The sequence below is a fragment of the Penicillium solitum genome (assembly GCF_028829755.1).
Source record: "Penicillium solitum strain IBT 25940 chromosome Unknown utg000003l_segment0_segment0, whole genome shotgun sequence".
NCBI lineage: Eukaryota > Fungi > Ascomycota > Eurotiomycetes > Eurotiales > Aspergillaceae > Penicillium > Penicillium solitum.
Window position 1 is genome coordinate 5,194,664 of NW_027072123.1, and position 27,666 is coordinate 5,222,329.

Consider the following 27,666-nt stretch of genomic DNA (forward strand, 5'->3'; position numbering starts at 1 on the left):
TATTTGCTAAATGGCTGTGTGGCTTTGAAAGAACTGATGGTGGGCACTGTTACTACTTTTTCTTCGCAAAAACCCCTGGATCAATTCAATTGTATCTGTTACTACCTTACCATTCCCTCACTGTGAACGTATTCCGACGTATTTCAGCCTCTCGTCCCTATCTCAAACTATGTCCACTTTGGAACTGTAGCGTACGGGTCTAATATCTAGACTCACTAGCTAGAAAGCTATGAAGCCCGCTAGCTGTAGTCATTAGCCATGTGTCAATATTATTTGAACCCCAAGAGTTATGTCCTTGACATTTCCATATTACGCTGCTCCATCATGTTGGGAACAAAAAAAGGCGCCACACACAGAGTTGTCTACTTTTGTGCTGGTGGCTACAGTACTAGCCCTACAATCAGGAGTACCGATATGAGGGCACCAAGACATCCCCTATCCCATCTCCCGAGCTATGTAGATGAAGGATTTGATAGAAGCTCCCTTGTTCTATTACCAAATATCAAAATAAAGCTTCCATTTGTCCCCTGTCTCTTCGTTACTGCGAGTACCATTCTTGGGGGCGAGATTCGCGGCGCCTACCAACATATGTTTATCTGGTAGGCCTACCAGGCGCAAATTTATGACCTTATGAGAAGACAAATGGCAATCTACATACGCTCACCATCTGCTCGCATGGTTTTGGAAGCGGGCGTGAAGGTACACTGCTGTTTAACGAGTTCATCGAGCTAACGAACTTGAGGGCCAGTGGAAACAAAGGTCCCATCCCTTCGATCATAGATAGCCTCACTCCTGATATCAGTAGGATGGCAGACACGCTATACCGCGAACGTAAAGTCAAAATACCTTGATAATACTGACGTGGCTCAGTCCTACCAAAATCATTACTGGTACTCACTATTCAACCTTTTTAGATAGTGCTGCAGCAGTAGTATCGGATATGAAAGATAACAGAATGCCAGGCGCGAGTAATGATCTCGTTCTAAAGGTGACACGGGCAAGCCAAATGATGGTATTATCGCGCAAGACTGACTATGAGCAGTACCGGATGCTAGAGATGGAGGCTGCATTCAAGAATGTCAAGTTTGCGACGTGGGTTCCAACTGTAGGCTGAGCCTGACGCGGAGGAGGTTGATCTCCAGGAAACCATTGATTAGAGCCCGAGCGAGGAAGACCTAGCAAAAGGATTGATAGTGATAGAGAAAAACGTGCAACCCATTTTGTATGTCATGTTGGATAAAGGGTCGGGGCGGTCCGGTTAGCGTTGCGCTAGTTTATATTGCGTCTCCACAAGGCACAAAGTTGCATTGTTGTGAAACAATACGCCATAAATTCAATGTACAGAGGGTTCTCAAAACCGGCAGTGGGATGAATTCTACCCAATAGATTGCTGGTCATGCTCAGCTGGCTTAGATCCTGAATGTCTCTATCCTGATGGCAGTGCCACAACTGGCAACACGTGTAGATATTCCAATATCCTCCTATTTCGAGTTGGCTTTAAATTTGTACAAGAAAGGGTATAATATATCCATGGATATACGTAGAAACCAAAATGAGCCCCACGTTAATCCTAACCTCTCCTTCCACGGCCCCTTTGACGGTATCCGCCACGAGGTCTCCTTGGATTTGGCCATAAGCCCAGCATTTTACGATCTTCCTCCGATTCCACATATGGCGCATCCCTGTACACCTCACCAAGATCTAATTTCCGGAAGGGGGGGGGGGGGGGGGCGACGGTCGTATCGATGGATCCGCTAAGCATGTATTCAGCAGGAGATTCTCCACTAAAGAAGGTGTAGCATCGCCTTCGAGCTCGAATCCAATTTTGTCGATGGTTATATCCCGCACAAGGACGAGATCCTCCTGAATCATGGGATCTATCTCCTGGCCTAGCACAGCCATAGGCCATGTATCCGTCACATCAGGTCTCTCTGGCCACATAGATGCGAATTCTTCAATTGGCAAATCCAAGTCAGAAAACTCGCGCCGATCGAGTCCTAGCTCCGTTGCTTTCTGCTCAATCTTCTCGAGGTAGTGGCTGTTTCTAGATTTCTCGGCAGTCCGCCAAAGGAATATATCCGGGGTTGCATTTAGACTGTTAAACAGGTCTTGATAATTGGCATTCATACAAGCGCGTGTAATCTGCGGTGTCATCGATGGACGGAGTCGTGCTAACTCGGTGTAGGTAGGAATGGCTGCAGTTTTGGGGAACCATATAAGAACTGGGAGGTCGGTATCTGGCGTGTTGTCATTCAACCAAGACAAGTCGTCGTTCAAAATGAGTCGGGCGTAAATGGCCTGTTGAATGGATTCGGAAGTCTCTTGAGTCAACCACTATTTGGCAAAGAACGGCTGGTGGTAGATTCCTCGAATGACAACATGGCAGCTCGCCGTGGATCATGGTTGGTCGGCGCAGCCGTGCGTAGCGGTCGATATTGCCTGACCACGCTGCCATCAGGATCAATAGGTCCTTGTCGACAGTGGGAAGATCAGCGGGCAGTGGTTCGTACAATAATCGGACAGCTTCTGGATCAACCGGTCGCGCCCCGGGTAATGTGCCTTCGGCGTCGAGGCACCAGTCCTCGGTGATATCAAACGTAGGGCGCCGCATAACAAGGAAGGTGCTCTTCCCCACCGGTAGGGTTTGATTTAGCATAGACCGAACACACGTGTCGCCGTTCAAATAGGCTCCAGAACGTAGGGGTGAGTGTAGGCAGCGGTTGTAGTCATCCATACAGCTCCACCTGGTAGGGCTATTGATAATGCTTTCGTAGATTGCCTGCCCGGACGTCCGATTGTCGCGCGCTTCCTCTGCAATAGCCACGTCTGGTAGCAGGTCTAGCTCCAGATAGAGTGAGGTGTAGCCTCCTGCAGCGCATGCGCGCCCGACCTGGTACTGCAATAGGGCGTTCCTAGGGTATCGCTCTAGTAGGTCGCGGAGAGTCTGTTCGGCTGGGATGTCTGGATGCCAAAAACAGTAAGGGAAATCGTCTGGTGACTTCATGTTTGGTACTCGATTGCTCATGATCGCACGCGCATTCAAAGCGCGTGTGAATTCAGGAAGACATCCGTGCAGCTCCTGCGCGAAGCCATCGTGAGTGCGGATTCCTCGCACAACGCATAACCGAGCCTTTTGATATGTCGGATTATCGGGAACTCTTTTGCCTTGAATGGCAGCCAGATTCCCTCCAGATTCATCCAAGCCATAGAGTTGGGATGGGGGGATAGATGTCATGGCGAGGACTGAGAAGACCGAGAGATAGCGAAACTGCCTACATAAGGCTGTTTTCAATGGATTTTTGATCTCTCCTACTGCCTGTTGGGTCACTTGATATCCATGAGATGGAATATGTCTTATCTCTTAGAGGTGAAAAAGAATATACGATAGTTGTACGGATGAGCTCGGATTTACTATGCAGGCATTGGTGGACTAGTACAGATGTAGAGCCCGAGACAGCCTCCACTAGTCTTGGCAAGGGTCTCAGGAGCTCTAGAGGTTGCCAAGAGAGGTAAGACTGAATCTCGTAGCGCTACGTATCAATGGCCCAATACCTCATTTTTTTGGCGATGGTATACCAAAAGTCACTAGTAGTACTATGTTAATGAGTGAGAAGCAAGCGAATACCATATTCAAATGTCGATAGTATAAAGTACTATAATGGGATATTGGTCGCACGACCTCTTTCCCGCTTGGTTGGCCCGTGTTGGCATCCTATATATAAGCCTCACTGAATTAGGTATAGCGTGGGGATGAGGGTCTGACTCCGGGTGTTTGCCAAGATGCCAAGATAATGTAACCTAAATACTACGGAGTACCTACTCCGTGAGTACATCCCCAAAACTGAGAGTCATTATCTCCAGCTAAATACTATCAAACTCGGCAATCTTACGTCCTGTCCGCAAATACCACAAGCAGATATGTGAAGTCCACTTGTCTGGATTGAGTATATCCGCCGAACAATTGCGCTGAAAGGGTCTTGGGGGCCAAACGATCTTCGTAATGAACAGCCCCCTCCTCGGTTGCACATTAGCGTCACCACAGGTGGAGAAGGGTAGAGACACCAAATCATTAAATCTGAGTAGTTCGAGGCTCTTTTCTTCCCACCCCCCCTCTTTTTGTATTGTCCTGGCATGCAGCATTCAAAACATACATCACAATGAATCTCACTCTCAACGGGCTGTCCTGGCCTACCAAGCACCTTCACACGACCACCAGAAACGGATCAACGTGGGGTTATGTCATTTATCGCACTACATATACTCCCCATTCCAACGCCGCATTTCTCCGAATTATCGATCTTCTCAACTCCTACATGAAACATGGATTATACTCTGAATGCTTCTCCTCGGGAAACAATACCCCAATCAATACAGATCTCACTTCATATCACGAGATCTGGGCTCAGCACCGTTCAATCATCATGAATCATCCAAAATTTGAAGGAGCATCGATGGACTCCATTCGCGCTCATTTCCGACGCTGGGTCGATGTACAGGAGGATCAAGGTCTCTCTACTCAATATCACATGTGCATGGTGATCGATGAAGAGTCTTTACAGACTTTGTTGGATGCTCCGTCGCCCCAAGAGTGCTCGGCTGAAAAGGTCCTCGATCCGATGCGACATGTGAAAGTTATACCAATGCTTCCGGATAGCGACGATGAGTTTGATGGGTTTATGGGTGGATAAGGAGCTTTTTATACAGTTGAAGATGTCAATTATAGTGAGGAAGAGTCATTTGGTTATCTATCGAGGGACGGGTGTTACATATGCGGCGTCATCACTCCCAAAAACTATAACCCGACGCATAACAATGCCCAAGAATGCGTATGAATGAGCGCTTTGCTTTCAGTCTTTGTTTTTTTTTTTTTTTTGCAGTTGGTTAAGCGATAAGCAAGCTCTGCCTACTTCCAAGGCTACTTTCAACATTTTAGATTCCGCTAAGTGTTACCCATGATTTTGTCTCATATCGTTTACTGCCCAATGCTCCTTCCACTCGACTTCCAGAGGCTGCTCCTTGTTTTTTCTTTCAATTGGAAATTATTCCACTCGTGATGGTATATTACTTGTCAAGTCACATGGCACAATGGAGACTTCGTGATATCCCGGGTCTCAACTCAGCCGCCTTCACCAATCTTGGTTTCTGTTCCAATGTCACCAGGGGAGTCGAGCATTAACATTTAGTTGACCATGTCACAATAAATATGGAGAAATGGTACGCATACATCAAAACAAGTTACAATCGCAGACGGAAATTCAAACCAAATAGTTTATGGGCACGGAAACAAGCTGATCAAGTCCTGTGTTGATTCTTGATCAGTTTACATTTGTTATATCTAAACCCGTTTATGACGCTTTGCCGAATGTCTCCTAAGATGTCTTTCCAAACAATCTCGAGGACAAGGAAGCTTGTGCCTATGATGTGCCTAGGTATCTTTTATATGGGGAAGTCATACAAAAGATACTAATTTCTAGATTTTGTGTTGTTGCCTAGGACGCACCGTAGTGGATCGTTATATGCATAGAGCATTGGGAGATTGTCCTATTTATGCATGTAAACAACTAGGCCTAAGGTATCTAATCTCTAAGGATATCCACCTAGGCATAAGATCTACTTGGCTATTATGTACGGCTACTACTTGCACTTCATAATCGGAAATAAAATCTGACCAGTGATGATTATCGAATCGAGTGGCGGACACAAAAGCACATCGATGTGGACTAGCCAGATATTCAAACAAGTTCAACCCCCATAAAACGAGTGAGGAGGATACATCAAGGTCGAAGTGCGAGATCAGCGCTAGATCAGTCTTGAAAGGCTGATCGAGGCTGACCGCTACTTCGACCAGACAAAGAAACAGGAGAATTGAAAACAGCGGAAAAGCCCAAAACAACAAAGAGAAACAATGCAGAAAAACAAAAAACAGCAAAATCATGCATTTGTTAGCATCCCTCCATGCCCCAAGCCAAAACCAGGCGCGCCACCACATTTGGGAAAAACCACGACGCCAAACGATGGAGAAAAGGTATAAAACTACCACCTCATCAATTTACCAAGCAGCCAGTGCCGTGCATTATCATCATGGTGAACATTTCCGCAAGAGACGTGGAAAGAAACAATGAGCATCCTGTCGCGAGGAAAGGAAGACTAGAATAAACCAACCGAGGGACCCGAGACCAGTCGAGGATGCCCGTATGAACATAATGCAAAGGAGAAACATAGTAAAATCAAACTGAATTCAAGAGATAAGAAAAACATAACTGAGAGAAAAAGACAAAAGAAAGAGGCCATTCATTCAACAAAAAGAGAGGAGAGTCAAGACCGTAGAAGAAAATCATAATCTGACAAAGAAAATAGGGAGCCATGAAGAGCTACGCAAAGCTCTGAGTGACCGGAGGTCCCGAGGTATCAAGCTTCAGCACTCGACGAATGTCATTCTCAATTTGCCGGGTGTCCACCACCCGAGAGGGAGATGGCGAGTTGAGTGGCATTTGGAATGAAGCCGACGCATGGCTTTGTTGGGGGGAAGCATAACCAGACCGGTGGTGCTGCGCCGTTGCCATGTATGGATTGCCATACGGTGCCGGGGAACCTCCGTTGGAGGTGCTGTTCGAGGCTGGGCCACGATACGGAGGCATCGAAGGGGGCGGCACGAGGTCAACCTCACGGCGCAGAGGTGAGTGAGAGTGGGTCGGGTATTGGTAGTGGGGACGTCCGCTGTTCTGAGGGATCTGTTGCTGTTGCAGCTGGTGGGGGGAGAATGAGCCATGCGACATGGTCAACTGAGGGCCAGACGAGGTTCGCATAGGAGTCGCATAGGGGGGCACATTGGAAGGACGGGGCCCAAAGGATCCAGCGTAGTCGGGAGAGGCATAAGCTGAGGAAGGCGGCTTCTGTGGAGGTGGATTGAGTAACAGGTGCTTCAACTCCTCGGTCTTGACCCGTCGCTCCTCCTCAGACATGTCAGAGGACTGAGGGGTACTCGAGGGTCGCAGCGCATTCATACGGTCCTGGTAAGAAGGAGCGAAAGAAGGGCCAATGTGAGAGTTGCGATTGTAATCAGAGTTCCCCATTTCAAATGCAAACATGCTATCAGGATTCGGGCGCACGGCCCGGGGTTCGGTCTGGGGAGACTGAAGGACCTTGTTCACCTCAGGGCTGCTAGTGGATTTCTGGTCTCTGGCTTGCACGGCAGCCTTGAAAAGGAAGTCAAGAGGGGAAGGCTTCTGCTCTTCGCCCTTGAGTTGGTTGTTGCGATTGCGAGGTTTGGACGGAGTCACCTCTGGTTCGGGGTCCACTTCCGCATCATCACTATCGGTCTCAATAGGTGGGACCAGATTGGCATCAGGAGCCGACTTGGAGAAGAAGCTAGGAATCGGTAAAGCAGATGGCGCAGGCGATGCATGGAATGTCGGTCCCGCGTAGGCTGCGCTCGGCTTTGTCTGAGGAGATGTGACAGCGGGGTGAGTGGGTGTGTGCCGGGGACCGCTATTGTACCCGTTGCTATGGTATCCAGAGTGCGGGGCAGGTGAAGCCTTGTTGTCTCTGGGCTTCTTCCCTGAACGCATAGGTTTCTTCTTTGAAGAGTTGAAGTTGGTTGAGGGATCCATCTGGATGACACCAGGGCTCATGTTATGCGGCGGGGATGATGGAGGAGTAGAGAGGAGCGCCGGTTTCTGGGCGTGAGGAGTCGTATTCTTCTTCTGGGGGCGGCGGTTGTTGCGCGAACCCTTAGGGGTGGGGGGATGAGGAGATTGAGCCGACATGTCGACGGTTGGCTTGAAAAATAGGCAGCCTGTGGAGAGAGGTAAAGAGAAAAGGCAACGCTATGACGAAGCAGTAAAAGGCAGAAGATGCGGAGATTGTAGCAAAATAGGTCAGATCACTGCTCAGCAGGTGTCGACAATATTAGATATGGCAACGCCGGGGGAAGCAGAGAAAGTGACGTGTATCAAACGGAGGGAGTGAAAGTGTCGCAAGTTGAGTCAATCAGATGTCGCTCCAAGGCAAACATAGACAGTCTATTAAAAGATCTTGTCTATCAAACGAAGAGCGTAACAAAAGTCAAAAACGAAGATCAACTGGAGGCATCTCTAAAGAGGAAAAAAAGAAGAAGGGAAGAAAAGGAAGATTGAATCATTGTTGTTCGTTGAAGGGAAAGACCATCGAATGCAGACAAACGGGAGGGGACCCCGATCTGATCTCGATGACTAAGGACGCCACCTGCTTCGCGATATCAAGAACAAACACAAGTCAAACAGAACTATCAACTGCTGGACAGGGTCGCATTGTTTCATTGTGCATTGAGTACCTTTGGAGAGATCACTTGTTTTAATTCCCCAAAAAAGGTACCTCGTTCGTTCTATCTCGACTCTCATACACACTACAATCACCGCCCTCCATCACCGCCCTAACCTAGGCATCGGAGCCTCACTTACGTCAGTCACAGTTCTGATCCCCCCACCACAGCTAGCTTCTGTTGTCTCGCGCCAAGAGTTTCAAACCGAGACCATCCAAATTCCGACAAGAACCTCAATATGGCAGACGTGGAGATGAAGGAGGCCGCTACTGGCTCTTCTAAGGGCAAGGCCGTTGCCAAGGGTTCCGATAATGCCGACAAGAAGAAGTTCGAGGTCAAGAAGGTACACACAGACCTACTGTTCACAGCGACTCATATACTGACTGGTTATTCTCAAGTGGAACGCCGTTGCCCTGTGGGCTTGGGATATCGTCGTCGACAACTGTGCCATTTGCCGAAACCACATCATGGACTTGTGTACGCTGAAACTACCCCCCAAAGCTCTCTTATCTTACAAGCTGACCGACCGACAAAATAGGCATCGAATGCCAGGCCAACCAAGGATCATCAACAACGGAAGAGTGCACTGTTGCCTGGGGTATCTGCAACGTGAGGACCCCCGCATCCCTCCGTCTGACCGTATGATCATCGGCTAATCACTCACTTTCTATAGCATGCATTCCACTTCCACTGCATATCGAGATGGCTGAAGACCCGTCAAGTCTGCCCGCTAGACAACCGAGACTGGGAGTTCCAGAAGTACGGCCGGTAAAGGGGGTGGTTCGAAGACATTACACGATACAAATTCACGATTTCTGGCTGATGCCGCATGCTCAATGGCTATAACTTGATATTTTTTTTCCAAAGACGCTTCTGGATCTTTACGACGGCCTAGGGTTTGGGCGTTCGAACGATTGATATCTCGGGCCAGCTCCATAGTTTCCCATTCTCATATTCCGTAGCAGACGAGAGCGCTGCCCAAATGCTTCCAATGATTATTACGCTTGACAGTTTTCCCAACAAGAGCTTATTGCACCTTCACCCCGTCCACAGTTATACCCGGAGTTGCTCTCGCGCTTGGTGAGCCCAGCCACTTCTCTGGATTGCGGTTGTATACCGGCCAGGGTGGGACAACGACGAAAGCTGTAAACAGTGTGCCCGCCAAACCGGTCCATAAAGTAAGGTGGATGTCCTTGTAGATGTATCCGACAACGAAACTGGCGACCTAGAGTAGATAATCGTTAGCTCTGGTAATGCAAGACTCAATATTCGTGCAACATACCCCTGAAATAACCAGCAAGATGGTCGACAGTAGCTCCGCTAGGCGTTGGCCGTGGAAGTCCTGTTATCGAGATCTTGTTAGCTTGGATCGTCCGCGCGGAGCAATGACAATGAATAAAGATGGTGCGGCGGGGCGTACAATTTGGCCTTCAATGGCATCCTGAATAGGGGCGAGTAATTCATCCATGATTGAAGCAAGTTATTCAAATTCGAGATCAACAGGCCAGGTTCAAGGGTCCCTTGATCGATGCCGGGCGGCTTATCGCAATGGTGTCATTTGCCTTCTGCCACGTCGGACCGCCTTGATCTCTACATTGTATGTACACAGCACTTTGTCGAAGATGTACGAAGCACGGAGTACAACCTTGCAAGATAATTTTGATTCCAAATGGGGTAGTTCCTTGAGAAATTGACCGGATATTGAACTTTAATCGTTACGTGGTTGATCGTGATTTCATTCGATGTCATCTGCCATCTATCTCTAGAACCAAAAACAGACAGTCGACCCAAATTGGAGCACTGCTGATGGGAAACCGGCCTCGAGAAACTCGGTCTACGATCGTGTACCAATGTACAAGACCCTGCAAATCCAAACGTAACCCGAACCCAACTTGCCGTGTCGGAAGGCTCACATGCACCCTGCAATGTGAGAAGCAAGGAGCGGTGAAAAACGAGATCTTGCATGACCCATGTGGCGGTTAGGGAAGAAATCCTCCCATATCCAACCAGATACGAGTTCCAATGCTCCAATGCTGCGTGCTTGTATGCCAAGCACGGCGAACCGCTGACTCGCAGCGATTGTGTTATGACGACAGAAAAAGGCGCCGGCTTTTAGTTATAGGTGACAGTTGCGCCGTCATGAGCAGGCTCCAGCAGCTTCCACTGGCACGAGATATCATTGGACGCGAACTGTGCGATAATGCGGTCAGCAATCTCGGTGAAGCGATCCGTGGCCAGTGCCAGGATGGTAGGTCCTGCACCGGACAAACAGATTCCTAGCAGACCGGGTTGGGTGGCAGGGGTCATGAATTGGAGAATCTCGGTCAGGCCTGGGATCAGCGTCTTGCGATACGGTTGGTGCACCTTATCCTGCATGGCGAGGAAGATCATATCAGGATCCGGTGGGGAGCTTCCCAAGGCCGCGGGGAGGAGTGCAGCGCGCTGGAGATTGAAGACCTAGCCGGAGATTAGTCTGGAATCAGATAGTTGATCAATTTTTGAACATTCACATACCACGTCCGCTCGCGAGTAGGTCTGCGGGAGTACATTACGGGCGTTGGCAGTAGGCACCACGAAGTCAGGGATAATGGCAATGGCCTTGATCTCAGGAGCCCAGTTGAACTTCCTGTAATGACCAATGGCCATGGGTGGTGCGGGGGGTCTGATACCAGTGTCCACACCACCTGCCGGGGCCGGCAGAACTTCACTAAGAGGGATCTCTTTGCGTGCCACATCTTCGGGCTTAAGCTCATTCAGATAGGTACCCACGAACCCACCGAAGAGGGAAGCAGCCACGTTATCCGGGTGCCGCTCTGTTCGTATGCGTTAGTAAGATGTACGACATACGATTCATAGGTTTTTTTTTCCCCGGGAGACTCAGATGAGGGGCACATAAAACACTCCAACCTACCAATCATCAAACAAAAGTCGAGTAACCGTTCCTTGCTCAGACCCAGCTTACCCACCTCATTGCCCAGCATGACACCGGCGACGACGGCGGTACCAGAGGAACCCAGACCCCGGCCTAACGGGATAGGGTTGACGATATGCACCTTGGTCTCGACGGGGAAGGCCCGCTGGTCATGGCATCTGAGGACATACAGGGCTACACGGGTGATCAGATTGACTTCTGGGTCGAGACTGATCTGCTCAACACTCTTGCTTTGGTCCTCATAGGTGATGGCGCAGTTGAAGGGAAGCTGGGATGAGGGTTTGGCCTCGACGGTGACGTGGAGATCCAAGTGGAGGGACAATGCCAGACCGATCACATCGAATCCGGGGCCAATGTTGGCAGAGGAGCAAGGGATCTTGATCACGAAGGAAGACATGATATCGGTGACCATATCAAGTGTGTTACAAGGGTCCAAACACACAGAATGTACAAGATCGTCTGATAGTCCGATATGTGACTCTGAAACTCTTGGCGCACCAAAAAAATTGGCCGACGTCGGAAACGTTTAAGTGGGGACTTTTCTCTTTAATCAACTTGGATTTCTATTCTTTTGGATTTGATTTGTGTTTATAACGTTTAACATGGATGTCAGATCTGATTGCATCTATATTGTCGATGTGTTTCTTGACTTGATCCATTAATGTTCCACATAGAAAAGGCAAAACATAAATAAGAAACATTACAAAAGGGGGGGTATTTTTTACCGAGATAAGTTGCTCTAGACTAATCTTATTGTGTCAGCTAACCTGAAAATACCCCAACTGCCAAGGGCGACAAAGATCGAAAGGCTAATTAATATGTGCATGGATCGTAGGTAGTATATGGCTATACTCCGTATCCAAAGTAATGACCGGGGGGTGTAAGAAGTTAAAGCAAAGACATTCGGCATAAAATGCCTCAAAACAGTAGGCAAATTATTTAGTATACGGAGCAGTCAATAATAATCATAATTATAATAATAATAATAGGTTATTTTATAGTCTTCCTCGTTCTTACTCGTATACGGAGTAGACCCTTTTTTAGTCCTTTATCTGCTGAAACGGGGGCCCGCTTGCAAATTTTTCACTTTGTCTCCCTTTTTCTCGGGCATATAACATATTAGTTCTAGTCCCCCCACTATTCTTTTCTTATTTTTCTCCTATAATCGCAGCCCCTGAGGTGCTTTATATTGAATATATTAACTCTTTTGTTGATATTCCCTGGTGACTGTTGACTCTGTGGGCTTCCGGAACCACCTCGGCATCATCGACTCCATTTGGTCTTTGCCACTTCATTTTATACCTTTTGCCCACTCTTCCCGCTTTTCCCACTAGATTCACCTCACATTATTTTACGATTCTAAAACTAGAATCTGCATTTAATCCCTGGTGAAACTCAAGAATTCGAAATCGTTAATCATTGAACTTCCTGCGAACCGTTCGCGCATCCCGTCTAACAGCAATTCTGGAGCCACCAAGCTCCTCATCCTCCCACTTCTTCAAGTTGGCGGGACTTCGCTACTCCAAGGCCTCTCTCCTCCACCCTCTTGCAGGCCCTAAGTTCCGGGTCTTCGGCGGGGGCGACACCAGACCCCCCTAACTGGGTTTCAAGAAAGACTTTATTGTGGCCGTCAGACGTTAGTCGGTAACGCCAGACCCTCGTGAAGGGTCTGGCTTATGGATGGAGGGCCGTCACCCTTGAACGAACCTCTTACCGGCTTGCGTCTGCTCCGGCCGTCGTGCTATCGAAGAGCAAGAGAGCAACTCTAACTAAACCAAACTTCCCGCAAAAATCTGCCAATCTGGCGCCCTAAATCGTTTTCGTCGAATCCTCTTATACAGAGAGATCACCATGTCTGAGTCTCCCAGATCCGAGAGGTACATGTACCTGACCAGGTACAGTACCCCGGTACCCGAACTGGATGATCACCGCCTCCAGATGCAGACGCCTCCACGAATTGAGGCCCCGGTCGAGCGTTCTTATAGCCCGCGCGATACCACCCAAGGCCCTGAAATGATCGATCGTCCAGACTTGCTCAGTCCGCAAGATGCCCGAAGGGACGGACCAATTCCCCGAGACTTCGAAAATGCCGCGGAAGACAACCGTTCGCTGAATGAGTTGAATGGACTCGGTCGACGATTCTCACTCGACCATAACGGCACTTACCAGACCCCTCGTCGCATCAGCGTTGTGAACCCGGATCTCGCCAACGCTTCCTGCGCCTCGTCTGTGTCCGCTCGATCATCCTCTCCTCCCAATTCAGTCGAAGCTTTTGCCGACCCGCGTCGCCGTGAGCGCGCCAATACCCTGGACAGCCATGCGCCTCCCGACCTAGAAGCTATTCTGCAACGCACCGTTTCGGGTGGCACCCATAACCGGCGTCCGACTTTCAGCAACGCTAGTGTCATTCGCCCTCAATTGGGTGATGTGCCATTCGACACGGCAGAGGAGGCTTGCTTCGACGAGCCAGGCCGTATTCCCGTCATTGATTACGAGGAACTTGAAGAATTTGTGGCTCTAAATCCGAGCACCAAAGTCGGCGATGGCGATCGCCGCAAGCACAGCATGAGCTCGCAGAGCAAGAGGCCCCGCATCTTCTATGACCTCCGTCCTGGCGCTGAGAGCCCTGAGATGGGTCCAATTAAAAAGACCAGCTCGTCTGATACACTGAGTCAAGATGAAAAGAAGGAGGCTGAGGTCACAAATGAAAAGGAGCGGGTTAAGCCTCTCCCGAATATAACCCAGCGCTCTCGCTTTGGGTTCTTTTCGTCCGAGTCTCAAAGCACAGTTCATGCTGCCGATTTGGGAGATCTGGTGCTCCCTGGCGAAACCTTCCGAGATCTTTTCGAGCTTGGTCCGGAGGGAGGTGTGTGGTGGTTGGATGTGGTCAACCCCACCGATGAGGAATTGGGAGCTATCTCCCGGGCTTTCTCTATTCACCCGCTGACAACGGAGGATATTCAAACCCAAGAAGCCCGCGAGAAGGTTGAATTGTTCAAACAGTACTACTTTGTCTGTTTCCGGACCTTCTTCCAAATGGACAAAACCAGCGAGGAATTCCTCGAGCCTGTCAATTTCTACATGGTTGTCTTCCGAGACGGTGTCCTCACTTTCTCCTTCGAGGAGAACCCTCACGCATCCAATGTTCGGAAACGTATTGGAAAGCTGCGAGACTATGTGTCTCTCAGCAGTGACTGGATCTGTTACGCGATGATCGACGACATCGTGGATAGCTTCGGCCCCGTGATTAGAGATGTGGAATTGGAGTCCGAGGCGATTGAAGACCATGTATTCATCGCCCGAGTCGACGATTTCGAATCCTTCCTCCCTCGCATTGGAGGCCTGCGCAAGAAAGTCATGAGTTTGATGCGCCTGCTAGGCGGCAAGGCCGATGTCATTCGTGGATTCTCCAAGCGCTGTAACGAGCAATACTCGGTTACTCCCCGTGGTGATATCGGTCTTTACCTGGGTGATATCCAGGATCACGTTGTGACCATGATGTCGAACTTGGCGCATTTCGAAAAAATGCTCAGCCGGTCTCATACCAATTACTTGGCTCAGCTGAATGTTACCAACTTGGTGTTGGGAAACCACGTCAACAAGGTTCTCAGCAAGGTCACCCTGATTGCTACGATTCTGGTCCCCATGAACCTGATCTGTGGTCTGTTCGGTATGAACGTAGAAGTTCCCGGCGCGCACACAGAGGGATTGACGTGGTGGTTCGGCATTCTTGGAGTGATGGCAGGTATTGTTGTTGTGAGTATTGGCATAGCCCGCTGGCAGAGGCTGGTTTGATTTTGATTTTTATCATTGATTATGTTGACTTGCTATCTATCCTTGACTTTTTTTTCTTGTTATTTTGCATTTTGCATCTTGCATCTTGCTTGTCTGTGATAGTCTATTTTGTCCCTTGTTTTATGTTGGTTTTAAACTACAATATCTATTTGATGGAATATAATTTTCATATTCCTTTGCAAACGACCTCACTATAAACTTGTTGAAATTTTGTGTGGCCTGAAATCCAAGCTATACACATTAGAATCATTCAACCTCATCCCGGTACTGTACCCTCAGAAGCCACAGTCAGTGCTCATGCAGGGGTCTAAGCTGTCTGGCCAATGTTCCTTCGTTGATTTGGATTCTCAGCTGCCTGTCCCTGTAGGAGTTTGGCGTCCTGGTTGGATAGTGTCCTCAGCTCAATTTACTTAGAGACCCTGACTCCGAGCGCCTTAATATACAAGGTTTAGTAGCTAAGATAGGAAAGCCCTATCCGGCAGAGGATATATGGTATCCATGGATATTTACGAGTAGATACATGTACTTATGTACGCGCGGTCCTACGTGTCCTAAATAAGGCAGCAAGGCAGCCAAATTGATAAGAGTGGCATTTTCCACGATAGCCAGCCTTCATCCAAACAACGCTCACGTCGACTACATGCAGCCGCTGATTTTGCCTCCAGGAAGAGGTTTACAGCTGGTGTATACCACCGCTTGCCCGTGATATCTTCACTGGCCAACTTAAATTCTGCCCATTGGCTGTGCAGCGACACCCTCCCCTCCGTCTTTCCATGCGACACCAATACAACGCGCTGCAGTGCTATCTTACTGCAACGATTAGCGCGATCTTCCTCATTTTCGCACTCGCCTGCGACTCGGTCGCCTATGCTGATACCCCCCATGGGCCAGATACAGAGAACGCCCTGAACCTCCGAGGGTTAGTTACGGGTGACGGGGCAGGACTCCCATTTGCGCTGGACTCGTTCAATGGGCTGGAACTTCGTGACGGTGTCGACGAAGATGGCGAATCAAATGGGCTGGACCTCGTGCGCAGATACCCTAATGCCGCGAAAGCATTGGGTAACAATCAGTTCGAGACACGGGACTCGTTCGAGATCGGCGATGTCCACTGGTTCTACCTGCCCAAAACAGTGGTGAACGGCAAACACGACACCGCAGGCCCCGGTCTTCCTGCATACATAAATGCTACGAAGGAAGATGGCGATGACTCGAACAATAAGCCATCGAAACGAGACATGGACTTTTCGAAACGAGCGACGACGACAGTCTACCTGTCGCTCACGACCTGCCAGAAACCATACACCAACAAAACCAGCGCCCATGGCGCATTCCCGCAGTTGCAACTGTATGTGTCGAATTCGGAGAAATTGCAAGAGCCAGGACCGGGCAAAGACGACTCGCTGCAAAAGATATACACTGCCGTTGGCGGGTATGTGGGAATCACTGTAGACACGGACAGCGACGTCTTCATCGGCGTCGCAGCGCCTAATTCAACCGACTACACGGGAGTTTACAAGTACCAGATCGCAGCATCCATCGATGCCTTTTTCCACAATATCGTGGATGATGAACCAAATCTGTTCTTCATCGACGCGGACGTGTCAGCCGCGCTGCTGGTGACGAACAACCTGACCCAGTCCGAGAAGAACTCCACGAATTACAAGCAGTGGATGGACATCGTCCCTCCGTATACTATGTTTGCCCACAACATCAATGATACAGCATTGGTGGGCTTGGAGAAATCGTTCTGCGCCCTCGATGCGCTTTCGCAGGTGGGCCGGATCAGCAATTCAACCGAGGTTGGCATGACCAATCGTGGACTTGGGAATAAACCCAAAGAACAGTTCTATATTACTGGACTGAACCAGAGTTCATCGTACAGCGGTCTTCTGGCGATGGTGGGCAATTCGACCGCGTCTGGGAATGGCATCATCGGCGGCGGCGGCCAGGTATGGCAACCGATGAATTTCACGACCAAAGCAGGTAAGCGAGCCCAAACAACCCTACAAAAATGATTCCATCCTAATCATCCTCCAGACAACAACTGCGGCGTGCTATTCAACCTAACCTTCTGCTCAGAAGTCGCATACGCAGTCCCCTCAAACCCTAAACTAAGCGTCGACAAGCTCCGCACAATCTACGATGACTACGCCGCCGCCTTCTACCAGAACTTCACCTATTCCCTTCAACAAATCCAATGTAAAACCAGCGAAGAATCCATGTTCTCCCTCGCCGTCGACTGCGACGACTGCGCAGATGCCTACAAACAATGGCTCTGCGGGGTTACGATCCCCCGCTGCGCGGATTACAGTAACCCTGCCGAATACCTGGCTGTCCGTAACGCAGGCCAGGCTTTCATCAATGGTTCTTCCCTGCCAGAGGATAGTCCCTACCGGAAATCCGTGGCGTCGAATACATCCCGCAATGCTATCATCGATGAGCAGATCATGCCGGGTCCCTATAAGGAGATTCTGCCTTGTCAGGATATCTGTCATACCCTTGTCCAGAGTTGTCCGTCTGCGCTTGGCTTCGGGTGTCCGGAGGGCGCGTGGATGAATTCCTCTTATGGATATCGGAATTCAGATGGTATTATTACCTGCTCTTATCTTGGGGCTGTGTATTATTTGAGTCTTGGGGTGAGGCTGGGTGGTTGGAGTTGGTTGTTTAGTTTGGTGGTTATGGGTGTTATGTATTTACTATAAATAGGCATGATCAATGTGTACTTGAGTTCATTATCTCCCTACAACATAGAAATAGGAGTGTATCGAAGTGGATGTGAATGTGGATGTGGATGCGGCATATTATTACCCTTTTCGGTCAAAAATGTTCCAAACATCCCGCAAGTACTCCGCATCTGACGGTGTACTCCAAATCTTTCTATCTTCCTCTTTTTCTAGCTTTTCCCCCACTTGTTCATAAATAGTTGAAATCCAAACCTCTCACTTGACCACTACTCTATCACAATCTTCACCATGGAATCGGGTCTTCCTACAACTTTCCGCAAGGGTGGTACAGCACTCATCACAGGAGCCGCTTCAGGCATCGGACTTGCCACAGCGCAACGATGCTATTCACACGGAATGAACCTGGTGCTTGTCGACAACAATGCCGCACCCCTTTCACAGGCAACTGCCAAATTCATTTCCGACGGACGCAATACCACCACCATAAGCCATATTCTCGACGTCTCATCATTCGATGCATGGCGACAGTTGGTTCCTAAAATCGAGGCCCAGCTTCCAGACGGTATTGATTTCCTGATGCTCAATGCCGGCGCTGGTATAAGTCCAAACGGGGATAAGGGGATGTGGGAGGATCCGACGTACTTCGAGAGGACTTTTGCAATCAACACGATGGGCTATACAAATGGCATCGTTGCTCTCCTCAAAATGGTTACCCGGAACAAAGATGTCGCCCGGGCAATTGTTATGACTGGCTCCAAGCAAGGAATCACGAATCCTCCCAGTAACCCTGCGTACAATGCCTCCAAGGCTGCTGTACGGTCCATTGCCGAGCATTTGTCATTCGATTTAGATAAAGCTGCTCCGAATGTCAGTGTTCACTTGTTGATTCCTGGGTGGACTTATACTGGTTTCAACGCCGGATACTTTAAGGAGAAGCCGGCGGGTGCGTGGACTTCTGAGCAGGTGGTTGATTTCATGGTGGAGAAAATGAAGGAGAAGAAGTTTTATATTTTGTGTCCGGATAATGAGGTTTCGGAGGAGCTTGATCGAAAGCGGATTCTGTGGTCCACTGGGGATATACTGGAGGGTCGGCCCCCGTTGTCTCGTTGGAGGGAGGAGTGGAAAGAAGAAGCTAAGCGTGAGATTGAAGGTTAAGTTGGAATTTCGATGGACTATAAATCAAACACAAGGACTGCATTATGTTTTGTCTACTAGTATTATACTGGTAAATCTGCCCAATTTGGTCCGAGTTGGAAGAATAGCAGCAAATATATGTATGAAGGTATATATGTAATAAACAAATCACCATTCTAACTCTTTCCTCTTCGCCAATTTCTCTTCTTTCTTCTCACTCTTCTTCTCCTTCGGAACATCCGTGCCGTCTTCAACACCCCAATCCCCCCATCTCTCCCTCCAAATCCCAATCTCTTGCTTCCATAAATCCCTTACACAAGGATCACACGAACTGCCACAACAATCACCCAGTCCTGGTGGAGGTGGCGGGTCGTTGTAAGCTCGGTCTCCTGCGCGGAGGAGTTGCTTTGTGCGGGTTTTGGTTAGACGGGTCCTGTAGAGGGTTTTATACAGGGGTGTTTCTTCTGAGGTGTAATATGGTTTTGGAGTTGGTTGTGTTGTCGAGTCTGAGGTTGGGGTTTCGATTGATATTTTAGTTGGACTTTTGGTCTCTTTTTGTTTGTCGTTGTTTGTCGATATTGTGGTTGTTGGCTCTGAGGACGTGCTTGAGAAAGAGAATGGAGAGAGGAGACTTGAGAGTAGGTTTGCTGGGGAATAGATTGAAGATTTGGATGTGTCTTTTTCTTTCTCTCCCTCTTCTATGGTTGGTGTCTCTGTGATCTCTTTGGCCTTGGAGATAATTTCACATGCAGTAGCAGATTTTGATTCCGAGGAAGCAGCCTTGCTCTCTAGTGTCTCGATGCTCATCTTGATATCTGGTATATCAAAATCAAATACGACCAAATTGATAATATAGAGATCGATTAAGTCTCAAAGCAAAATCTGGTATCTCGTTAGTAGCGTTTGAACATTTGTATAGAGTAAACCCACAATTTCTAGGCCAAATCCAAGCTTCCAAATATCAAAATTGGTAAATATGTATGATGTTTATGGGCATGTCGTTGAATTAAAGGAATAAGAAGAGTATGGAAGCCGAAGAAGTACCGGGTCCGGGTAAGAATTATTTTCGTGCGGTTCCTGTTCGTCCCGATGTCCACTCTCCCTATGTCTAGGACGTTAATCTATATTGCTTGAATTGCTATTCTTATACTAATTCTCATAATTTGCAAATTTTGGCTTAAAAAAAGTAATAGTACGTCCAGTACCGGCATCTATGATTGTTCTCCGGGATAAAAAAGAAATGAAACGCCGTTGGAGTCTATGGACTCTTGTGGTATCGTGCAGCTAAAAAATAAAAAAAGTAAAGTCATGAATCACCATCACTTTCGTTTCGGTGTAGGCGTTCGCTTCGGCGTAGTCGTCCAAACATTTCCCAGTCCAGACCTCCTCTCTCCAGACCTCGGCGTCCCCACCTGCTGCAACAGCTTCTGCGCTGCAGGCGTAAGCATCTTTCCTTGGGAATTCCCTCCACCATAGACAGAGCCCCTAGTGGACTCAGCCCCAGGCGTAGACATACCCCCAGGCGTAGATCGAGATCCAAAGTCCAAACGAGGACTACTAGCAAATCGCGGCGTCAACGAGACAGGCGTCTTCGTAACACGGGCAGCCTTTTCAGCACGCTTGTTCCGCGCCATGCGATCGACCATGCGGTGATGCAGGGCTTCGCGCTTGCGAGTCTCGCCAAGTTGGAAGGGATTTGGCTTTTCAGAGGTCGGTCCGAGGAGGCGCCAGTCAATTTCCATGTCGTCGGTTTTGGAACTGGAGCCATATGTGAATTCAGGCTCCGGCTCGTCCTCGTCGACGAAGGCGTAGCCATTCACCCTCGGGGTTTCGCTTCCTGCGAAGGCGGATGCGGCTTCGGACTCGCTGAGATGCGGTCGGCCGGCGATGGCGTCTTGGATGGCGGATATTGAGGGTGAAGAGGGAACGGTGCTGGCGGCGTCCGCTGCTGCTGCTGCATGTGGGTCCAGAAGTCTGGTATTTTGGTAGAGGGTTCGCTTGGGGGCTGCTCGGGATGTCATTTCTGCTTTCTGTGGGAGCGTCTCGTGGGTATCCTCCACCGAGGAGGGGAGGAACATGAGGGTATTGTCTGGGCGGCTTTTCCACGTGTCTGGATTTGCGGGGCGGGCATCCAGGTCTGTTTTTATGGCGGGCTGGACAGTCTCGTCTCGTTTGATAAGGCCCATTTGTGGGTTTCCGCCTTGAGCTGTGATGCGCTTGGTTTCTTGTTGGTGGTGTGCAATTTGTCGAGCGGAGGGAATCTTATTCCCATTCCAAAGCCAGGGATATTTATCCCGTCGCTTTTTATTCTGCTTGTCCAGGACTTTGTTGAATGACTCGTTGTCTTCGCTGGTGTACTTTTCCTGGAACGCGACCAGTCCCATATTCGATACATCGGGAATATGCCGGTCTTCTGTTTCAGTTGCCGCCGTGGAAGCCGACACGACAGACATGGGAGTATCACCTCCCCAGCCATGTGGGGTGTCACCCGGTCGTCCCGCCGGGAAATGCTGTGGTGTGCTCGGAACCGATGCTGACTTTCGTCTTGCATTCGACCCCGGGGTGGGTGTGCGCATGACGCCTGCTAACTTCTTTTTGGAGCTTGCAATCCATGCTTTGTCCTTCGATTCAAGTGCTTCCAGGTACTCTTGTTTGATCTGTGTCTCGAGCAAACCCGGAAAGAAGTCGCGGGCGATAATGTGGGACAAAGCGTTGCTGTAGATGTCTTCATCAAGGACAGCCGCGGGGCGTTTGATTCGCTTCGGGGGTGGCGGAGGAGGCATAAGCTGGCCAGGCGATTGCTTGACCAGCTCCTGTGACGAAGTAGACGCCATCTTTGTAGAGCAAAGGCTTGGGGAGTGAACAAGGAAATCTGGAATGAGAGGTGGATGAGTTGGTGGCGATAAGATAGCGGGTCATATGATTTTGATCTAACCGCTTTAGGTAATCATACTTCAGACATCACTAATTCACTGTAACATATTGCCCTGCATAGATCATATCATACCTAGGTGATTCTAAGGCTGAGGAAGACCGACTAAGCTCTTGCAGGTTTCAGGGTTGGTATCCGCACCTGGTAAGGGTTCTTGGGAGGTATTAGAAGTTCTGTACCCTTATAATCAGCGCTCATGTGGCGCTGATAATAATAGGAGATAATTAACTTAGGAAGATACGAAGCGCCCAAAATCCGATGCATATGTTTATTGTTACGATAACTACAGGCTTAGTAGAGGCGTTCTTTTGGACTTGGTGTATATACAAAACCAGTCTTCCCTTTCAAATGTCGGAACCCTCTCTCTCTCCACGTCAGACAGACCAAAACAAAGAGTATGTATGACACAAAAATCTTTTCATAGATGCATATTCAGAGATATATTATATGCACCCATGGCTTATTTCTACTATCCAGGCATAGTTAGATTTAATAGAGTTTTAAGTTAGCCTTTATATGGTGTTAAGCCTCTTTGGGACTACTACATCCTCATCATCTTTATTCATACCATGATTTATAAACTCCTTGTAGCATTAGAAGTCTCTTCTACCTTTTGTATTTTCTAAATTCCTAATATTTCTTCATCTATCTTGCTTACCATCATTACCTACATAAACATCTATACACAATGTTAGTTTCGACGAAAGAAATCCTCCCTAGTATCAATCAAACTCCCAAGACCACTCCTGTCACGCCTACCTGGAACCGATATATAGACCAATGTCTTGAACCCAAATTTGGTGCCTATCCTACTCCGGGATATCTAGGCCCGGATTTCCTAGACGCCCTTCCTGTCGAGCTATTGCTATCAATAGCAGATTTCCTTCTACTTGAGGATATCTACTGCCTCTCGCTTTGCAACCGTCGACTTCTCGCACTATTCCGGGGTCAAACAAAGCCCCAATACTACCTGGAACGAAATGCCCAGTTACCTTTCTTACGTCGACTCGAACGTGATAACCCTCGATACTAGCTTGCGGTACCTGCTTAGTCCTTCATTCTATGGACAGTATATCAGAGCCCTTTGAGTTAGCACCCTCGGCGTATATCTACCCACCTCGCGTTGACTGCCATGTGGCTACTTCTGGGAAGGGGTTGCATGATCCTTTCTGGATGGTTAGACATAAAGGTTTCGGTACATACTCTCGTTATCAGCTTCACTTTTCTCATATTCACCTTGCTAGGAGACGATTCTACTGCGGACCGCAATACGGAATTAGCACAGATGCACTGTCCTTTACCTAAGTGACAGATGAATTTCTTCGGGGAGACAGAGTCGTCAACCCGTCTACTCTATTCTCAATTGAGGCAGAGATATGCCCTACGCCACCGAGTTTACACTTGCGAATCCAGGATGTCATGTCAATGGAAAACATATGCCTACTACTCGACGACAAAGACTATTTCCTACCAGACCCAAATTAATACGCTACGCTGCCAGCTTGCAAACACATATCAAATTCATTTTGGATGCAGAATATTCCTCGAAACAGATATCCGGCCCGCGAGTATTCCACCTACGATGGATGCACACAGACTATGAGGTTGAACTGTTTGTAAACCCATCAAATGGTCTGATCACCGCAGTGATGACGAGATGGATCAACCTTGGGGCTGGTCTCAGCCCAGATGATCCCCGATGGAGAATCAACGCAGGGTGTAAGTGGGGAGAGTCTGACCTTCGGACACGAGGCTTGGGATACGGACACATAATCCCGAGTCCTCGGCGTACATTTGAAGCCCTTACCGATACCTCGCTCGGAGATTTGACTGCTCGCAATCTATCCTACCTCGAAAACCAGAGATATCAAACCGAGATAGTACCGATCCCCCATAGTACACCTCCCTCCTGGGCATTGTGGAATGGGGCAGCTATTCCTTAGTGAATTTTTGGTGATATATGGCCTTGGTTTTAGTGATGAGATGGATGACACAGAAAGATGTGTAACAGTTGCTGTTTGGATGTGTTGTGCACGAAATGATTTTGATTTTATTTTTATCTTTACAACAAACAACGTTTTAATTGAAGCCTGTTTCTTATATCTTTTTCAAGCACGTTCGTACATTCTTATGGTATCATCTTCCTTCATATCTTCCATCTTAGCCAACCAGAAATAGACACAAAGTTGCAAGTGCTAGTAAGTCCGTCTCCTTGTCTCAAAGGCGATTTGCCATGGCGATACACCTCATGTACTGCCACTAGAATGCATTAGATTCGCTCATGTATAGGTCCTCCATTAAATCTTTGATTTAAGGCGGCACATATTATAGAAGAAAGAACCATATCGATACGAAGGCAGCTGAAATCCTACCTCCCTTCCATAGGTCTTTACTAAATCCGACTACACATTCTTCCTATCACTATACCGATACTTGCAAAGTCATGCCAACGAATGGTATTGGAGCAGATGAGCTCCTCTATAAGAATCAAAGTCTATAACAAAAAGAAAAAACCAGGGACTAGCGAATGACCCAAAAACGAAATCCAAAATGTCCTCCAAAGGATCCTTTTCCTTTTCCTCTTTTTCTGTTTTCCCAAATCGCCCTTCCAAGACACCAGGCCAGTAAAATTCGCTATCGCTGAGAAATGCATCGAGGTGAAAAGATTGACCGCAGCTGAAACACGCAGAACAAAAAAAGAAAAACATATGGCTCACAGGTAACGACAAGACAAGTTAAACATAAACACAGAGACACTAGGAAAACACAGATCGTGGACTCGTTGAGAGAGGGTTGAGGGAGGGGTGTCTATCGGATGACAAAGCGAGAGATGTGAGATAGATATGCAAGGGATGAAAAAGGAAAAAAAGAAATCAACACAAAATAGGGGGTTGATGATAACGATAGTAACACTCAGTGAGCGGTTGTTGGGAAGAGAGAGTAAGATGGCGAGCGAGCCTTCCTCCGATTCGGGTTTCTGGGAGGAACAGGAGGCAAAGGAGCCTCGAATTTTATCGGTTGGGACTCGACCTCCGAAATGGACTTGGCGCGGTCATGAAGCGACACGGTGAGATCCGCGCCCTCGAGACTCGTGCTGCTGCCATTCTGGAGGAAGTGGCCCTCGGCCAGACTCTTGGTCTGGCGGTGGTGAGAGGATGATGAAGGGCGGGTGAGTGCCTCGCCGGCTGTCATGCGGTCTGTTGGCATGAGCTCGCGGCTGCTGGACAAGCTGTGGATGAGCTCTGGGACGCTGTTCGTCGTCGAGACGGAGGAGCGGTGCTTGCGCACGATGGAGGCTGCGCGCGAAAGCATCAGGCTTTCTTGCGAGTTGCACTTGCTTATCGGGGAGAAGCTGCTGCGCGGGGAGATGGGACCCATCATGCCCTGCGAGAAGGGGAAGTGGCGGTCTGATTCGCCATCAGTCGTCATGTACTCCTCATACAATGGCTCGTGGGAGATTGGTTTGCCCATTGATGGGAGGATCGAGGAACTGACGGGATGGAAATAGTCTGCGCCCCGCGCGATGAACTCCTGCTCGTAGTCTGCGGTTGCCGGGGTGGGGACGGAGTGGGAGGGCATCGATTGCGCTGGGCTGGGGTCCAGGTCTGGAGTTGGTAGGGCGGAGGTGCTCAGTGGGCTTGGCTGGAGGTGTCGGGTTTTCGGGGCCAGCCATGGGCCCTCGCTGGACACTACGCCGACTTGAGGGCGTGCTTCATCCAGGGATGTGCGAGACCAATCGAAGTTGGAGGTGGACTCGGCTGCGTGCTCATAGCAATAGTCGATGTCTGCATCCCACGAGTCATACAATTCATCCTCGTATGAAAATCGGTGGAGGCTGGCGATCGGCTCGGGGGGTGTGACCTCCACCTGGGCGCGAGGGGTGTCCGTGTCCTGAATATGTTGAGGAAGAGTCGGTGAGCCCAGCGCCTCAGAGAACTTCCTGGAGAGCTCCTCGGCCACATAGATCGACATTGGAGCATTGTGCTCGCTGGCGCTGGGTGACTGGGTATTGGCTGGAGGTGGGCTGGTTTGAGAAGTTGTGCCAGAATGGGGGCGTCCCATGCTGGACTCAGGGCTGTCCCAATACCGGGTTCCTTCCTCTTCCTCGGGAACATCCTCCAAATCATAGTGACTGCCGATGGACGAGGTCCTGGTGCTATCATCTGTGGGTTCGGGGCTGAAAAACCGGGTTGGCTGCGCCGATTGGACACATTCTGGGTACGTCATCGCAGTGGACAAGCCCAGAATCTCGTCAATGGCACGGGGTGCCGGCTCCTGGGTCTCAGGCGGGGGAGTTTCTGGCACAGCAGGAGGTGGGGGAGTGGTGGGGCAAGACCGGGGATATCTGGAGACTGGCCTCGAGAAGTTCTCGTTGGCGCGAGATTCTCTGCGTGCGTGGCTCTGGTATGCTTTTGGAGAAACCGGCGGGCTTGTGCTGGGCACATCCACCGTGGTGGCAGTTCCAAAGCGCAGGTCATCACTGGAGAAATTCCGGAAATGAATATCCTCAGCGCGGATACCTTTGAGACCGGTCTGGGGCCGTTGAGATGCTCGGATGGCCGAGAACTCAGTGACGAGATCGTTCTCGCGTGTTTGATCCAAAGCCTGGAACTGCGAGGGGTTGGTATGAGTCAAGTGGTGGAAGTCGAAGGGATCAGAGATAATGCTTTTCAAGCGCTCGCCTATATCGATTGTCGAGGGTCAATTGGGTCCACAATTTCAGCTGTCAGGTGAGTGGCTGGCACACTTACTGTGATCGGTATGGCGGGCACGACGGCCAAACATCTCCCTCTCAGGCCGGGCCTTCTCGCGATCGGCCTCGTCTTCCTCGTCCAGCGTGGCGACGATGTTGATCTTGCTACCCTGTCGACGCAGGATGCGGCTTCCCCGCGCCAAAAGGGACCGGGACGGCTTGTCCTGCTTATCGGAGCGGAGCCCCAATGACGAACCAGCTCGCTCGTCCGAGACAATTGAACTATCTGTCGAGGTCATGGAAGAACCCGGTGAGCGGCGTGAAGAAGTGGAGGTGGTGGTATTGCTTCTTGAACGACCGCTAAAGACAGATAGACGCTTGGGGCTGTTGGCGTGGGCAATGGACCTGGAACGAATATGTGCGGCATGTTCTGGTTGCTCGTTGGACGAGTTCGTGGACGGTCGGTCACTGCCGTCATCGTTGTCCCAGGATTTATCCATTGGGGGTGGAAAGGTCGACATGGTGGGAAGTGAAAGAGAGAAACTACACCATGATAAGATGAAATCTGGAGATCTCCGCCGACTACAACGTAAAGGAGCGAAAGTGGAAAGGAACGGTTCTCGAGTGGAACAGAACGAGGTCGTGCCGATGATAATAAATTAATAGAATACTCGATGACGGGGGCAATACCAGACACGGAGCAGTGGTGGAACCTCGTTCAGGGGTATTTATGGTATTTACTTTTCTTTTTTCTTTTTTGTATTTCTTTTTTTTTCTTTCTATTTTCCATTATTAGTATATGATGTTATAGTCCTATCCTCTCCTATACTCCGTATTTTATGTGTTATTCTCTTCCTATCACTCTCTTTGTTTGAATTAGAACGGTTACACCATGCACTGAGCCGGGTTTATATAGTTTTTTGTGGTCACTATTGATCATATTCCACACAAACAATCCAAAAAATGAGAAAATAAAAATAAAGCAAATACAATATACACGGGATAGTAACCAAGGTACGTACTTCGCATCCATGTCAAAGGACTTCGGGAATTCCCAGCACAAAGCCAAATCTGCCTTAGTGGCATATGCATCGAGCCAGGGGGTTGGTCCTGAACGTGCTGGAGACCCGCGTGTGGGGAAAAGATAAAAAACACTATACCTTATTCAGCAAGTATCAGCCCTCCGGTACGCCC

General features: G+C 49.1%; 12 protein-coding genes across 12 annotated transcripts; 5 read left to right on the plus strand and 7 right to left on the minus strand.

Annotated features, from left to right (window-relative positions):
- Nucleotides 1–1,701: 1,701 nt before the first annotated feature.
- On the minus strand, nucleotides 1,702–3,235 carry N7455_005925 (uncharacterized protein; the record flags this gene model as incomplete). The annotated part of the gene is given in 2 exon segments (XM_065605153.1): nucleotides 1,702–2,334; nucleotides 2,351–3,235. 2 exon segments carry the CDS (start codon nucleotides 3,233–3,235, stop codon nucleotides 1,702–1,704), a joined length of 1,518 nt encoding a protein of 505 aa, XP_065462053.1.
- A 922-nt stretch (nucleotides 3,236–4,157) lies between these two features.
- N7455_005926 (uncharacterized protein) lies at nucleotides 4,158–4,688 on the plus strand (the record flags this gene model as incomplete). Its single annotated transcript, XM_040956530.2, has 1 exon — nucleotides 4,158–4,688. The coding sequence occupies one exon, from the start codon at nucleotides 4,158–4,160 to the stop codon at nucleotides 4,686–4,688; it is 531 nt and encodes a 176-aa protein (XP_040812883.1).
- Nucleotides 4,689–6,371: 1,683 nt separating this feature from the next.
- On the minus strand, nucleotides 6,372–7,766 carry N7455_005927 (uncharacterized protein; the record flags this gene model as incomplete). The annotated part of the gene is made up of 1 exon (XM_040956632.2): nucleotides 6,372–7,766. The coding sequence occupies one exon, from the start codon at nucleotides 7,764–7,766 to the stop codon at nucleotides 6,372–6,374; it is 1,395 nt and encodes a 464-aa protein (XP_040812873.2).
- A 771-nt stretch (nucleotides 7,767–8,537) lies between these two features.
- N7455_005928 (SCF ubiquitin ligase complex subunit HRT1) lies at nucleotides 8,538–9,071 on the plus strand (the record flags this gene model as incomplete). Its single annotated transcript, XM_040956688.2, has 4 exons — nucleotides 8,538–8,642; nucleotides 8,698–8,776; nucleotides 8,838–8,908; nucleotides 8,973–9,071. The coding sequence occupies 4 exons, from the start codon at nucleotides 8,538–8,540 to the stop codon at nucleotides 9,069–9,071; spliced, it is 354 nt and encodes a 117-aa protein (XP_040813001.1).
- A 255-nt stretch (nucleotides 9,072–9,326) lies between these two features.
- Nucleotides 9,327–9,767, minus strand: N7455_005929 (signal peptidase complex subunit 1; the record flags this gene model as incomplete). Its single annotated transcript, XM_040956580.2, has 3 exons — nucleotides 9,327–9,524; nucleotides 9,582–9,641; nucleotides 9,720–9,767. 3 exons carry the CDS (start codon nucleotides 9,765–9,767, stop codon nucleotides 9,327–9,329), a joined length of 306 nt encoding a protein of 101 aa, XP_040812884.1.
- A 644-nt stretch (nucleotides 9,768–10,411) lies between these two features.
- Nucleotides 10,412–11,643, minus strand: N7455_005930 (homoserine kinase; the record flags this gene model as incomplete). The annotated part of the gene is made up of 3 exons (XM_040956676.2): nucleotides 10,412–10,756; nucleotides 10,814–11,112; nucleotides 11,211–11,643. The coding sequence occupies 3 exons, from the start codon at nucleotides 11,641–11,643 to the stop codon at nucleotides 10,412–10,414; spliced, it is 1,077 nt and encodes a 358-aa protein (XP_040812945.2).
- Nucleotides 11,644–13,082: 1,439 nt separating this feature from the next.
- N7455_005931 (magnesium transporter CorA family protein) lies at nucleotides 13,083–17,731 on the plus strand (the record flags this gene model as incomplete). Its single annotated transcript, XM_040956564.2, has 3 exons — nucleotides 13,083–14,987; nucleotides 15,692–17,012; nucleotides 17,067–17,731. 3 exons carry the CDS (start codon nucleotides 13,083–13,085, stop codon nucleotides 17,729–17,731), a joined length of 3,891 nt encoding a protein of 1,296 aa, XP_040812871.2.
- Nucleotides 17,732–18,001: 270 nt separating this feature from the next.
- N7455_005932 (SDR family NAD(P)-dependent oxidoreductase) lies at nucleotides 18,002–18,868 on the plus strand (the record flags this gene model as incomplete). The annotated part of the gene is made up of 1 exon (XM_040956648.2): nucleotides 18,002–18,868. One exon carries the CDS (start codon nucleotides 18,002–18,004, stop codon nucleotides 18,866–18,868), a length of 867 nt encoding a protein of 288 aa, XP_040812986.2.
- A 147-nt stretch (nucleotides 18,869–19,015) lies between these two features.
- N7455_005933 (uncharacterized protein) lies at nucleotides 19,016–19,654 on the minus strand (the record flags this gene model as incomplete). The annotated part of the gene is made up of 1 exon (XM_040956554.2): nucleotides 19,016–19,654. One exon carries the CDS (start codon nucleotides 19,652–19,654, stop codon nucleotides 19,016–19,018), a length of 639 nt encoding a protein of 212 aa, XP_040812973.2.
- A 512-nt stretch (nucleotides 19,655–20,166) lies between these two features.
- On the minus strand, nucleotides 20,167–21,681 carry N7455_005934 (splicing factor ESS-2 family protein; the record flags this gene model as incomplete). The annotated part of the gene is made up of 1 exon (XM_040956659.2): nucleotides 20,167–21,681. One exon carries the CDS (start codon nucleotides 21,679–21,681, stop codon nucleotides 20,167–20,169), a length of 1,515 nt encoding a protein of 504 aa, XP_040812990.2.
- A 786-nt stretch (nucleotides 21,682–22,467) lies between these two features.
- N7455_005935 (uncharacterized protein) lies at nucleotides 22,468–22,812 on the plus strand (the record flags this gene model as incomplete). The annotated part of the gene is made up of 1 exon (XM_065605154.1): nucleotides 22,468–22,812. One exon carries the CDS (start codon nucleotides 22,468–22,470, stop codon nucleotides 22,810–22,812), a length of 345 nt encoding a protein of 114 aa, XP_065462054.1.
- Nucleotides 22,813–24,692: 1,880 nt separating this feature from the next.
- N7455_005936 (uncharacterized protein) lies at nucleotides 24,693–26,993 on the minus strand (the record flags this gene model as incomplete). Its single annotated transcript, XM_040956518.2, has 2 exons — nucleotides 24,693–26,461; nucleotides 26,531–26,993. 2 exons carry the CDS (start codon nucleotides 26,991–26,993, stop codon nucleotides 24,693–24,695), a joined length of 2,232 nt encoding a protein of 743 aa, XP_040812936.1.
- Between the last annotated feature and the right edge of the window lie 673 nt (nucleotides 26,994–27,666).